At 34.4% G+C, this 13,825-nt stretch overlaps 4 protein-coding genes across 4 annotated transcripts; 3 read left to right on the plus strand and 1 right to left on the minus strand.

The window, feature by feature from the left end:
• Positions 1-448: 448 nt before the first annotated feature.
• Positions 449-5,783, minus strand: LOC145225052 (isocitrate dehydrogenase [NAD] subunit gamma, mitochondrial-like). Its single transcript, XM_080091694.1, has 12 exons — positions 5,719-5,783; positions 5,577-5,650; positions 5,030-5,198; positions 4,497-4,604; positions 4,285-4,348; positions 3,804-3,936; positions 2,574-2,707; positions 2,251-2,417; positions 2,110-2,192; positions 1,774-1,868; positions 1,483-1,543; positions 449-1,047 (listed from the first exon to the last, which is right to left on the minus strand). Exons 2-12 carry the CDS (start codon positions 5,640-5,642, stop codon positions 919-921), a joined length of 1,209 nt encoding a protein of 402 aa, XP_079947820.1. The 5' UTR covers positions 5,643-5,650; positions 5,719-5,783; the 3' UTR covers positions 449-918.
• Positions 5,784-5,920: 137 nt separating this feature from the next.
• LOC145225056 (peroxisome biogenesis factor 2-like) lies at positions 5,921-7,117 on the plus strand. Its single transcript, XM_080091697.1, has one exon. The coding sequence runs from the start codon at positions 6,008-6,010 to the stop codon at positions 6,845-6,847; it is 840 nt and encodes a 279-aa protein (XP_079947823.1). The 5' UTR covers positions 5,921-6,007; the 3' UTR covers positions 6,848-7,117.
• A 6-nt stretch (positions 7,118-7,123) lies between these two features.
• LOC145225058 (uncharacterized) lies at positions 7,124-10,732 on the plus strand. Its single transcript, XM_080091700.1, has 8 exons — positions 7,124-7,243; positions 7,536-7,595; positions 8,538-8,636; positions 8,961-9,041; positions 9,376-9,498; positions 9,766-9,875; positions 10,183-10,292; positions 10,641-10,732. Exons 1-8 carry the CDS (start codon positions 7,184-7,186, stop codon positions 10,730-10,732), a joined length of 735 nt encoding a protein of 244 aa, XP_079947826.1. The 5' UTR covers positions 7,124-7,183.
• Positions 10,733-10,775: 43 nt separating this feature from the next.
• LOC145225066 (MTRF1L release factor glutamine methyltransferase-like) lies at positions 10,776-13,725 on the plus strand. Its single transcript, XM_080091705.1, has 6 exons — positions 10,776-10,946; positions 11,294-11,479; positions 12,282-12,509; positions 12,945-13,066; positions 13,340-13,435; positions 13,496-13,725. Exons 1-6 carry the CDS (start codon positions 10,776-10,778, stop codon positions 13,629-13,631), a joined length of 939 nt encoding a protein of 312 aa, XP_079947831.1. The 3' UTR covers positions 13,632-13,725.
• The last annotated feature ends 100 nt before the right edge of the window (positions 13,726-13,825 follow it).

Raw genomic sequence — 13,825 nt, forward strand, 5'->3', positions numbered from 1 at the left:
AGTCGCCTGATTAACTTCAAATCAACACTCTCTAGATAATCTTAAATTTCCGTAATAATTTGGACATAATAAATATTTTTAAAAAACTTGGTCGTCGTAAAATCGCCAAGGTAAAGAAACTTTGCAGGTTTTCCCGCCTAAAACACATTTTGCTACACCGGCCTTGTAATTTGTGTTACGATTAGTTTCTATTGCTTTTCACACTTAAACAAAATTATTGTAATAAAGTTAAAAATGAATCAATCGGTTATTTCCGTTCCCGTTGTATGAGTAAGTTGAATGAGCAAAAACTATACTTAGCAAAAACTACTTTTTCTTAAATTGTGCCGAGTGGCATGTCGCTGTAGCTACAGATTGTTTTTTAACTACACTTGGAATTACTTTTAAAACGAGCTATAACCGCTTCTCACGACTTAAACTATATAGTCACTGGCTTACCACATCCATATATATACGACCGTTTATTACAAAGCATCATCTTTGACAAAAACAACGAATTTATTCAAAACGTGCAAACAAATATTAAATAACTATGATCTCAATAAGACGCGACACATCATTATGTAACGCAATAAATAAAAAAGCAGTTTATACAAGCGAGCACGTAAAGAAAGCAGACAAAAATGTTGATAAACAATGAACACAAACAGAAATAAAGTGAAAGGTTGAAGCAGAAAATGACTTTTTGCACTATGATGATGTGTTCGAACTTTTTCAGAATTCAGAAGACCAAGAAACAAAAATAAATCGTATGATCACTTTAAACTAGCAGTGTAATACAGAAAAGTGAAAAAACATGTACAAATTGGAAAACAGCAAGCAAATGAACAAATTATTACTTCAAAGGGATAGTTATTTTAAATATTCGGAAATTTGTATGGTCTCTGTTTGTGACGCCATCATGGTAGGCTTATGACGTCACCATCCGGGTTGTTTGTGCGGTGTTTGGTCATAACGCACTTTCATGGCCTGCGTCTCCACACGGCGGCAAACCGAATCGATAACGTCACTTGTGTGATAATTTCCCCCAAGATCAGGAGTGTGAATCTGCCAAAAGAAAATCTCAGTATGTTTGGTGACCAAGATTAAGCATGTGTATATATTTGAAAATAGAGTGTTTGTCATGCGCATAATTGTCAGTACTAGTGGCGAGATCAATGGACTTTTCGTAACAGAACCGGCTGAAAAATATGACTTTTGTGATAGAACCGGCTGAAAAATATGACTTTTGTGATAGAACCCGCTGACAAAAAATCTAAATTCTTAGTTAAGTTGAGGGACCCCCTTTACAGAAAGTACACAACAAATACCAAAGTTAGATAATCAACAAACTAAGCCCAATGAGACGGTTGCATATAATCAACCGACAAAAATTTATTACTGTCTAAAATAGAAGACAACGACAAGAAAATGTCACCACCAAATTGTACACATACACGTAATGTTATAGAAGTGGATAACAAAAACAAATTTTCCACTTACCCTGTCTGTTTCTAGTGTGTCCACAAGTGCTTGGTTGATCAGTGATGCATATTTGTGTAACCTGCATAACATATGAAAATAATTGTAAGTTTAGTAAAACTAGAATTAGTGGCCAACAGCTAAAATAGCACAGTAAAATTTTGTCAATTTTAATCTTAACGTTAGGCCTGTAAGTTTTCAACTAATGACAATGCTGGAGCATTGGGGTTTATGATGAAAAATGCAGTTTTGACAAATGCTCATAACTTTATGTATTTTATCAATAAATATAATTTCATCCTGTTAACTCACCCAATGTATTTCAGCATGAGAGCACTAGAAAAAATTATGGCAGACGGATTTGCAATGTTCAGCCCTGCAATGCTTTTGCCTGTGTTTCTGGTGGCCTAAAATGTGATAAAATACATTATCATCAACAATCTCTACCACAACCTACACTTTACACCTTTTCAATGTCCAAAAATTGCGTAACAGCATGTTATATCATAGGCAAAAGCTTACTGAATGCTTATGGCTTTTTTTTCAAAAAAAGGTGCAACATCCTTATCTGAGGTTGTATGTTGGGTATGAAACTTTTAACTTATGACATAACAGATTGTCCAGTCTTTGTTGATTATGTCTACTTACCGTCTCAAACACTCGGTATTTGGACCCAATATTGGCACCAGCCACAATCCCTGGCCCCCCAACAAGTCCACAGCAAATATTTCCTGCAAAAGAAACACAAATTATAACAATTCTGCAATTATTTTAATAAATTAAACCTACCAATGATATTTCCATACAAATTTGGCATAACCATCACATCAAACTGCCAGGGGTTAGACACCATTTGCATTGTTGCGTTATCCACAATAACATCATTAAATTCAATTTCAGGAAAATCCTTTGCAGTTTCTCGACAACATTGAAGAAACAAACCATCTCCCATTTTCCTAGAAGAAACAAAACAAAAAAATTGCTGATTTAAAATTTGGTCCAGCCTAAAGACAATTTTATCTGTTATCTGTCATGAAACAAGGCAATTGTAATAATGATTTACAGTCTAAGCATTGGATATATTTGGAAATAAACCTTAAACGCCTACTTACATGATATTAGCTTTGTGTACAGCAGTGACCTTCTTTCGGCCATTTCTCTTTGTATAGTTGAAAGCAAATCTTGCAATTCTTAATGATTTCTCCGCAGTTATTATCTTTAAACTTTCGACAACACCAGGAATGCTCTGATGTGTTTGGAACAACATACCATAATCATTTTGTAAAATCAATAACTAATAATAATGAAATGCTGTATGGTTTTAGCAGTGGTAAATCAATACTTCAGGCAATAGTCTATATTTAAAAACAATTTAGGTACATTAAGCTGCAGACAGTGCACACTGCTTCAATCTATAACAGTGGTTCCCAAACTGTGGGCCATGGCCCAGTAGTGGGCCACCAAGACATCTTCAATGGGCCACCGAGCCATTTGAATAGATTCTACTGTTTTGTAATACTGTAGATGTTATGTGCTTTGGTTTGAAAAACGTAATTTTTGCAAAGAATTCTGAATCTTGTAGCCAAATTTCAGGAGCATGTATCTCATTAAAAATAAATTTCTGGAAAATTTTGCCTGTTTTTGAGTTATTTTTTTGTTTGTGCCCAAATTTACAGCACGTGGTGGGCCACGAATCGCTATTAAATAGACATTTGGGCCACAGACCAAAAAAGTTTGGGAACCCCTGATCTATAAGGTCACAGCGCCAAAATCACTTGGTTTGCCAAATTTCTGTCACTATTGCCCATTTGTGGCATCAAACAGGTTGGTGAGGCATGGAATTTCAGCTTGCTTTCAACAAACTAGAGTGCCATTAAGGGGCTACATTAGCTCACACAGCCGATCTCTCGCCACCAACAGCACTGATGGTGTCTTGTAGGTCAAAACAGTGGGCAATCAAGTTTATAGAGCTCTTCTGGCAAGTATTTTTATTCCGACGTTTCAACGTCCTATACAGATTGCCTTCATCAGGGTTGGTAACACTGAATGCACGTAGTTCAGTGCACGATAAACAAAGGAAAAAATTCAACGCAAGCACATCAACAACGCATCATCACAACGCATGCGTTGTCAGAATAGAACTACAATTGCCAGAAGAGCTCTATAAACTCAATACTATGCCTTGCAGCAATAGCTTATACAGTGGGCACTGTCTGCAGCTTATCATGTATTGGCTCAATGCTTCTATATTAACAAATTTTGGTATAGTTTTGCGAAAAAGTAGACTTATATATATATATAAATATTTAGTTGAACTGTTCTTGTGGCCTGTCATAACTTACTTCATGTTCCAAATTAGAATATTCCCCTTCAGTGTTTTCACGAATGATTCTTATATCAATGTCGTCATGTCTCGTTTTCACACCCTTCACACTTTTAACTTTAATGACGTTGGCAAAAAGCTCCAATCGAGTTCTGTAGAGTTGAGGAGAAAATTTAAAATAAAGAAAACCAATAACAATTGGACACTCCTAGCTTTGAAACTTTTGAATACAAATTTAGCCTAAAAACCAACATTTAATTTTGCTTACATACATACACACACTTTTTCTTAAACAAATAAGGAGTAGAGCAACAAGCGTGTTTATCGTTTTTTCTTTCATACTTTGAACACTGTCCTGTTGGGAACATTTATCGCGCTGGATAGGTGGCCAACATATGTTTTGAGAGGATATGAACTTTAATACTTATAGGGAAAAAAAGCCTCAACTTTTGCAAAAAAAAGTCTCTAATTCTTATAATATGACTAACACTATATCTTACCTTAAGGTGATGTTGGCTGACTTTTGATCATGATCAAGTATATCAGGATTCGTTTCTACATTACCTAAAATAAAAAATATATTCCAATTGTTTATTAAAATCAACAAAATAAACCTATGCAATTGCATGTATTTTGCAATTATTCGATTTGTCTGTACTAACAATAAAATCTACATGTACTTAAATTGTGATAATAATACGATCTTATTTACCTTTAATAGCAACCTCGTTTCTCATGATAGATGTAATTGCATCTTCACAAACACCAGACGTAAAGTTTTCGCTTGTCACATTCACTTCCTCAAAGTCAACCGGGACACCTTTATCAGATTAAGCAAGTTTAAATTAACTGAACACTATGTGTATTAATCAAGTTAACATAACTCCCTGCTCAGGAATCTAGTAAACTAGACACTTAGTTTAAAAAATGTTTGGACTAAAGACTTTGCGATGTTATGCTCAGAAGATTTACAAATTACTTTTTACCATTTTTCGTACTATTAGGTCCAACAATGCTACAAAAAAAAACTACCAAGAAAATAAGAAACACGGCATTCACACAAAAACAAAAGATAACAAACAAAATAATGCTACACTCTGTTTACTGTGGTTTAGGAAAAAAACATATGAGTACCTTAATAATACCAAAACAGGCGGTAAGTTAAACACTAAAAGCTATTGAATAAAATATTTAAGAGCTGTAACTTATAATGTGTTTTTGCTATTACTACTATGAAATATTTACCAGCACATAAGAAAACTTGCTTGACACCCTGCATAACTTCTGGTCCAATTCCATCACCAGGAATCATAGTTACAGTGTGTCGACCTCCGTACAATGCAAACTTTCTTGATGAGTTCGGACTTTTGATGTCATTTGATGTGGTAAGTGTTGATGCAGCCCTCACTGATGACTGTAAAATTCAAGCAAAAAACAAATGCAAACTCTATTAAGGATTAAACCGTTTGCTGCTTGTTTATAATTAACTTGTTTTAGTGCGTTGAAAATCTATCGCACCAGAATCAGAAAACTTTATCTAAATTTTACATTAAAACAAGTATTTCATCCAGAGTTTAAAAGCTGTTCTGTTGATTTATTATGCATTTGAGCTTTGACCTTGCTACAGAAAAAACAGAACTAATAAACCTATATGTATAGTATACAAGTCGCAAATTCATACCTCACACAAAACAGAATAAAAATGTCACAAACATGCACTAGGAAAAACTGTTATTATTTGCAAAAACACCTGTTAAACAACTGCATTAAATCTATATAGGACAAAACTTACCACACTTTTTGAACCATTGAAGAATCTCAAACCGTTAACTGAAGTTTTCAGTAAAACCTTCGACATTTCTCAAACTAAAATAATAATAGGTAATTCGTACGTTGGATATTGCTTCTAAACAAAGTAAAAAAAATAATCTTACTTCTTTGGTTTACTTGTCTTTCAAGCAATGCGCTGTGAGTCAAAATCAGTCAATCAAAAAAATAGGACAAACTTTTCGCTTGTGCTTGTATTCGCTTTTAGCGTGTGATTTCGAGCCACATAGAGATCACAAATAAATATTACGTCATAAAATGAATCAAAAAATATGCTCGCTTGAGTAATCTTGCATGTTTGAGTAATCCGACATGTGGTAATTAGTTGTTTTGCTGCAAAACAAATGCGTTTAAAATGTAGTAAATTGATTGATACTTCAGCAGTTTAATGTTAAAATGAACTCTGAAGACGACATTGCATTGCGCGTGGTGCAGTTGGATGTTAAAGAACTGGACGATAGCGTTGAAGAAATCTTGTCTACTCAAGTTAACAAGTGTTTTAAATACGATTTTTTTGGACGAAATATTTTGGAAACAGTTTTGAATCCATTGATACAAGGATTAAACTTGTATTACACCTTATGGACTGCAAAAGTGTCAGTTGGGCAAGCTATTCTTGGAGTTAAATATGTTGAAGCCAGTGGTTTGGAAGCTTCGGCGAGAAAAATTAGAATTTTAACTGTACTTCGATTTGTGCAGACACTTTTGGCAAAACACTCAAGCAAGTTTAACAATTCAAAATTTCAGAAACTTGAGAAGTTGTCACAGTTCTTATTTCTTTGCAATTGGTTGATGTTCATTTATCGCGGAATTTTTCCGACCATTGCTTTGCGAATTCTTGGACTAAAAACTGTTTATGCAGAAAAAAATACCCAACGAGAAATAACTTTTCAGACTCTCGGACGTGAAATCTTGATGTATGCTGCTGCAAATTCTCTCGTTCATTTTATCTCTTTTCTAAATGTTCGAAAAGTTGTAAACCGAATAAAAGGAGCAATTTTTCAGCCACCGGATCAAACAGACAGCTGCAATGCAAAGGAATGTGCAATATGCAAAAAGCTGCCAATTTATCCATGCATTTCAATTTGCAAATGTTTAATTTTTTGCCACTACTGTGTGCAAGTAAAACTTCTAAGCGAAGGAACTTTTAAATGTTTCAATTGTTCTGAAATTGTTTCGGAAGCTGAAAACCTACCTATGCAAAGTAACGAGATTGTTGCAGAAAAGACCGACTAACATTGTTTATTGTTAAATCAATGTGATATGATTTTTGTGTGTTTGTTTACAATCGTATGTATAAAAAAATTTTAATAATTACCAGAATTGTTGCAAAAAAGATTAATTTGTTGTTAAAATGTGGATTTTGTGTGTTTATTTCTTTCATGATTTGTACACAAAATAATTTGTACAGTTTGTGTTAATTTTTATTGTGATCTTTACATTTATTTCCAACATGTGATCTTTATTGTTGAATTGACTTCATCCGTTTTTTCTTTTTATAATTAGGTCCAGGATATTTTGCTTCATTGCTGTGGCATCTGTTAGAAGTTTTAAATAAAACTGGTGAATAAGATGCCAAAAAGAAAAGGATCAGAAAGCATGGATACTACTGAAATGGATTCAACAAGTCAAGTAGGTCTCAGTTTGTGGTATATACCAAGATAAATAATCATCAAGTTGGCTGAGTGGTTAGTGCAATGCATTGTGATCACATAGTTGATGGTTTCTATTCCTGTCTAGGCCCACTTGCCAGTGGAATCTGAGGGGTTGAAATAAATTGTTGTTGCCAACTTCCTAAGCTTAAAATATAAGAAAATATAAATTTATTGGACTTGTAATGAGCAGCTTGGTGACTCTTTGTGAGCATAATGCAATGTACATAATAATGAAACAAAATAATACTCTCGATTTTTGTTTTCACCAGAGCTGTATAAAAGATCCTGACTATGAGCCTCCTCGTAAAAAGAAATCCAAAAAGTTGAAGGTACTAATTATTTTTTTAGTGACTCTTCTGGACTTTTGATGTGTTTTATGACCTACTTATAAAATCAATAACGTCTTTATAAAAAACAACTTAAACACGATTTATGCCACTTTGAGGTAGCAGAAGCACATGAACTAGACCCAAACATTATTATCATTACTCTATTTAAATTCAAAGAAATTGCTTTCAAATACAAGAGATTTCTTGCATTCATACCTTACCTACAGTGTTTCCCTTGAATAAACAAAACAAGTTAAAACCAAGTACATGCAAAAAAATCCTTACCGTATATACTTGCGGATAGGTCGCAACTTTTTTCCTTATATTTTTAAAAAAAATATAGGTGCGACCTATCCGCTTGACATAAGTGCAAATCGCCACCAATTCGGAACAAAATTGAAGGTTTTCGGCTATTGCAAGTACCGTATTTTCCGGTCGGCTTATTGGGCGGATATAACGTTATTGTTCAAGTATAACGCGCAAAATTTTACACTAATTTTCAATAAAAAGTTAAGGGTGCGCGTTAGACGCGAATTGTAGTGGAAATGTGCTATCGAATACGGGTGCATGCGCCCGTGTACGCACATACCAATGCGAGACAGTTTCATGAGCGCACACGCAGATGCGACGGCTCAGCGTGCGTTGGATTTTCCCGCTTTGTTGAGAAAACATAGTTTTGCAGTTTCAATGCAATGCAGCTCAATGCTGAAAAACAACCAATTGCACCAGTTATTTATGCAAAAAAGCTAGGGAAAGGGCCTTTTAAATCCCTATATTTTCAGTGCGACCTATGTGCGAGTCAACTCTAAATTACACTTTTTTAACGCAAAACTAATAGTCCGACCTATCGCCGAGTATATACGGTACATTTTCCAAAAGTTTTTTTGGTTTGTAGCAACAACTTTTGTACATGATTGATTCGCAGTTTTTACTTTTGTTTAGAAACACAGAAAAAGAGCTGACAGTGGTTTAGATCGAACTAAAAAGGTTCTTTCTCCAAAAAAGAAGAAGACGTCTCGTTCGAAAAAGCAATTTTTGCAGGTATGAAATAAAATTACATATATATTGGTGAAATTTTATTAAAAGTTATATGGTTGGTACTAGGGATGGGTCGAGCCAAAAACTGAGTATATGTTTGGAACCGCACATCGCTGTTTTTGACTCGGCCGAGCAGTTGCACAAACTGACTCAAACATTTAATTTGCATATTCATGCTCTGCTAACATACAAAACCAGTGTTGGAAAGGGTATTGAAGCACAAAAATGACAGTTTTTTTAATGCATTAGATGGTGGGAAACGCATACTTCAGGGGCCTGCATAGCTTAATGCAAAATCAAAGTATTTCTTGCTTTGATGTTTTACAGGCAGAAAGCTCAGATTCGGATGATAGCAACACCCTAGCCCTCACACAAAGAAACACACAGTTGAATAGAAAGTCTAACAAGGTAGGTCTATGCCAGAGGTCAGCAACCTTTCTATGTTTAATCTGTTATGATAAGAATGTGCTGGCCATGCATGCCAACGTTTTTGTGTGCTGTAGTGGTTTGTACTCTCTGATTTAAGCAGTAAATAGAAGACAGGCAGATTAATGCAAAAAGCCTCGCTTTTAAAGACTATCACATCATAAAAAACTAAAAACATTAAGTGCAATAGTTATATCAACAAATACATTGTCTAATCTTAGCATGCATGCATGTATGCTAGGTTTGCCCGCCCCTGTTCTATGAAGTGAACAATGATAAATCATACAACTCAGCTTAAAAATTACTTTTCTTTTAGGGTTTTAACATAGATTATGATCCAGACGAGAACCTGGAAGTTTTAATCCCATCAAAGTCTTATTCAAGTCAACAACTTCCTTCAGCAATCATGCATATGGATAACCCCTCACTATCTAACATGGTCAGTTGTAAAATAAACTTTCACATTAGCTTGCTATATAAGTCCAAGACAGTGGTTCCAACTGGTGGCACCTCAGGGGTGTTTGAAATCATAACATGATTATATTATAAGGGCTAAAGTTATTGAACTTACCTCATTACATACGCAACCAATACTTTGATATTGTTTAAAAATAGTAAAAAGTATGTTGAGGGGCCATCTTCATCCCTGCAGTTTCTTGGTAAAAAATTGAGAAACACTGACCTAAAGCAAATTGCATTGTTTCAGAATCTCATCAATTTAAAGCCATCGACCTGGACACGAAGTCACACTCCACATGCTGTTGCTTTCAACATGGCTTCATACAACATTGATTGCTACCCATACTATAAAAACAGGTATGTTGCTGCCAGGATTGTAAACTCAGATAAAGACTTCTACCCTCCCCTTTGAAAACACAATTTGACTCCAAACAAAACAAATCCTTTATGTTCTGCACACTTTATCATTGTTCTTCAATAAAACTGGCAGAAAATAAAAGTTGCTAAAAGTTTCATGAGTCTGACTACACAGACCACTATAGTTGTAAAATTAATCCTATTAAACCTTAAAAAGTGTGACTATATTGACTCCAACTCTGCAATCCTGGTTGGAACTGTTTCAAATAGCTCTAAATGCAAAGCAAGCTACACTTTTATGTTTCAGAATTAAATTTCCTGGGTACAGGCCAAAATTAATGGATACACCAGTATCCAGGCTTCTTGCTAAGGCCGACAGAACAAACAAAAATGACATATTTTTATCATCTGATGAAGGTATGCTGTTGTTGTGACTTAAACTGCAAAAAATTCTAAAAAGTTTATCAATAGTGATAAACTTAGTCGAATGTAATAGTATGTTTAAAAAAATTCTAGTTGAATTAAGCCTTAAAGAATACATCGACCCAAAAACATTTAAAAATGACATTTTGGCAAATACTGATACCATCACCAGCAATATTTTTATGGGCATTTAACATCTTTATGGCATAACGTTGCTCAAAATACCTCTAAAGATACATATTTGTATAGTTGTTCAGGTTATTATATTGTATAGTTAACACTTTATACTGCTTTTAAAGTAATAACAGAAACCTAATTTCTTGTTTATTTTAATTTGTTTAGATGAAGGAGATGAATTTGTTGAATGCTCTTCCAACAGCGTCAAACTTATTTCCCCAAATGAACTGATACTTGAAAAAACACTAATTCCTTGAATACCTTTTTATTTTTAGAACAAAAACTTCATTTAATTTTAAAATGTTACAAAATGTCTCACTGCGTTTCTTAAGACATCTTGCCAAAGACAATTTAAAAGAAACTGCATTGTCCAAGTTAAAACACTGGACAAACCAATTTTCTTCAAACAAAGTCCTGGAGCCTGAAACGTCAGCTGCACTTATCGTTGCACATGTCCTGAACAAAAAAATGGTACATAATATGAATTATGTCATTTCATACATCTCTGTTTTTAGTTTTTTTATTAAAGATTTTACCCATCTTGATACAGCAACCTCGGTTAATGCTCACTCGTTTGGATCAAAAAAATTGTCTGAATTAGATGAAGATCTGGATTAACCAATGTCGATTAGTTAAAGGCGTACTACATTACAAATCATTTATTCCTCAAGTATTGTCCAAATTAGGTGAAGAATCTGGTTGAACTAAGGTTATACTATACGAAAATCACTTATGCATTTTATTTGTTTGTTGACACTTGTTTATAATGTTAAAATCAAAATACCCATTTAAGTCAATTAACATTATTATCTGATTAGTTTGTGGAATTGGATAGCCATGAAAAGCAGCAACCACTTACACACCAGCAAATAAAATTGATCGATAATTTGGCAAGGAAGAGGCTTCAGAAAATTCCCATACAATACATTATTAAAGAATGGGACTTCTCTGGCTTGACGTTAAAGATGAGACCTCCAGTTTTTATTCCACGCCCAGAAACAGAGGTATATTAGTACTTCTCTTTTTCAATAAAACCATTTAAGACTGGTTAGTCCGTAACAGAAGTCTGAAAATGTAAAGTGCTTATAGTACGCCAGGCCTATTGAAGGTGTTGTACCGAATCCACATGTCAGCATACTGGGCAAGCAACAGTGCTTGATTTGACTTTTGACAGTCTCACCACCAAGCCCATATAGCCAGGGTTGCCATACCGTCCTTATTTCTAAGATTTGTCCTTATTTTGAAGGTCTATGTCTTAGAAAAGTTCATTGTCTTTATTTCTAAGAAATGTCCTTCTTTTTGGCTTTTACATCCTTATTCAAATTACTAGTCAAATCCCTGCTCGAGTAAAAGTAAACCTAGAACTCAGTCTGTTGTGAGGTGTACAAAAAATTTTTTCTATGCACAAGGGGTTGCTGGAACAGATTGCTTCTGGCCAAAATATTGCATATGATATGTCATGGCTCTAAAATGCAAAGATTTGTTCAAAAACGTTTCATTTTGTTTCGTATAAAAAATTTGTTTTTCGGTTGTCCTTATTTTTGGTTTCAAGTCGATGGCAACCCTGCATATAGCTCAGTTGGTACAGCACCAACCTACTTAGGATCTATGCTTGGGAGACCCCATTGATGTGGTATGACACCGTTAAAAGACCTGGCGTACTATCATTTAGATATGAGTGTGCTGTGATAGCCAGTTTGCATGAACATGTGTATGCTGATCCCAGTTATGATTGTATGTTCATCCCAGCTGAATGTAGAGTGTTAAAATCTTTAGCACGTCTTACTACTGTTACCTTATCTACAGGACCTTGTTCAATTCGTCTCAGATGAAATTTTGACAAATTCAGCCACCAGTGTTTTACATCTTCTTGAAGTTGGTTGTGGTTCTGGAGCAATAAGCCTTGCTGTGATAAAGTCAGAAAAAATAAAATCCAACAAAACAGATATTAACTTTACATGTATTGATTGTAATCAATCTGCTGTGAATCTTACAAAAGAAAACATGATGTTGGTTGACGTTAACCAAACAAAAGTAAGATTATGTTTAATTTAAACCATTGGTTCTCAAACTATGATTCATGTATCACTAGCAGTGCACAATAAATTCTTTCCAATGTGCTTTATGTGACACACATATTTTATGATGCCAGAAAACGTACTGTAATAATGAAAGTAGTTGTAGGGTTGCTCTGAATCTTAAAAAAATCGTGAAATAAGCGTTGCGCAAATATATTTTCTAAATATAGGTGGGGTGTGGATGCTGTACAAAACCTAATCAAATCATAGCAGCTTGGAAACCAAATCACTGATTTAAAAAAAATCACATTGAACTGTTCATGAGGCTCAATAGACTTATGCATGGTTGTGTTTTATTAGCAACGAAATGCACCTTTAATTTTTTTGTTTAGATGCAAGCAATTCACACAGATATTGCATTATTACCAACCAACCAAATGTTTTTGTTTAGATGCAAGCAATTCACACAGATATTGCATTATTACCAACCAACCAAATGTTTGATGGAATAGTAAGTAACCCACCGTATATTCCATCAAAGGAAATGGGTGATCTACAAGCAGAAATATACCAGTAAGCCAACTAAGAGTTTAAAACTGGTTTTGTTGTACAGTATGTTGACATGTTTTGATTTCATATACACAGTGGTGAAATTCAAATTTTTTGTCAGCCGGTTCTATCACAAAGTCACATTTTTCAGGCGGTTCTGTTACAAAAAGTTCATTGATAGTAATCAGTAATGCTAACCGGTTTGCTGACCTCATTTAATTTTGTAAGACGGTTCTAAAGAACCGGTGCGGACTGGCTGAATCCCACCACTGCATATACACAACTTTTGCATTTTAGAAATGAAAGTCATTTAGCACTACATGGTGGATATGATGGCTTGGATGTAGTTAGAAAAATTCTGGATGCATCAAAATCTGTCTTAAAACCTGGAGGGTGAGTGACAACACAAACTAATGCAAAAAAGTCAAATTTTTTGTTTGTTTCCTTTTTCAGTTGGATTTGGCTGGAAGTAGATGATTCTCATCCCAAAATTATTCCGAATATTTTACCAGAACAATTTGCTTTTGTTGAAATGCGTGAAGATATATTTGGAAATCCAAGATTTGTAAAAATCATTAAAAAGTCATGATGGTGGAACGCTTCAATGTTTTACTTTTTTTAAATACATGTATTGTACTTTTTGTGTTTCTTTAATGAATAAAAGTTTCATTGTCTCAGTGCAATTCCATTGGATCATTGTTATTTTGACATGGTGAATATTATCAATTGATCAAATTCAGCTAGGTTAACCCAATGCTGCTAAAAATTCTTGCTCAGAAAAAA

This window comes from Phallusia mammillata, chromosome 4 (genome assembly GCF_965637545.1).
Source record: "Phallusia mammillata chromosome 4, kaPhaMamm4.hap1.1, whole genome shotgun sequence".
NCBI lineage: Eukaryota > Metazoa > Chordata > Ascidiacea > Phlebobranchia > Ascidiidae > Phallusia > Phallusia mammillata.

Bases quoted from the DNA above. Each gene is read 5' to 3' on its own strand.
- LOC145225052 (XM_080091694.1), bottom strand. From the start codon at position 5,642: ATGTCGAAGGTTTTACTGAAAACTTCAGTTAACGGTTTGAGATTCTTC. The intron at 4,605-5,029 runs GTAAATATTTCA...AATCTGATAAAG, and splicing joins GCAAGTTTTCTTATGTGCTG to GTGTCCCGGTTGACTTTGAG. The intron at 2,708-3,803 runs GTAAGTTATGAC...CAAACACATCAG, and splicing joins ATTCTAATTTGGAACATGAA to AGCATTCCTGGTGTTGTCGA.
- LOC145225066 (XM_080091705.1), top strand. From the start codon at position 10,776: ATGTTACAAAATGTCTCACTGCGTTTCTTAAGACATCTTGCCAAAGAC. The intron at 10,947-11,293 runs GTACATAATATG...TTATCTGATTAG, and splicing joins ATGTCCTGAACAAAAAAATG to TTTGTGGAATTGGATAGCCA. The intron at 11,480-12,281 runs GTATATTAGTAC...CCTTATCTACAG, and splicing joins TTCCACGCCCAGAAACAGAG to GACCTTGTTCAATTCGTCTC.
- LOC145225058 (XM_080091700.1), top strand. From the start codon at position 7,184: ATGCCAAAAAGAAAAGGATCAGAAAGCATGGATACTACTGAAATGGAT. The intron at 7,244-7,535 runs GTAGGTCTCAGT...TGTTTTCACCAG, and splicing joins AAATGGATTCAACAAGTCAA to AGCTGTATAAAAGATCCTGA. The intron at 7,596-8,537 runs GTACTAATTATT...ACTTTTGTTTAG, and splicing joins AGAAATCCAAAAAGTTGAAG to AAACACAGAAAAAGAGCTGA.
- LOC145225056 (XM_080091697.1), top strand. From the start codon at position 6,008: ATGAACTCTGAAGACGACATTGCATTGCGCGTGGTGCAGTTGGATGTT.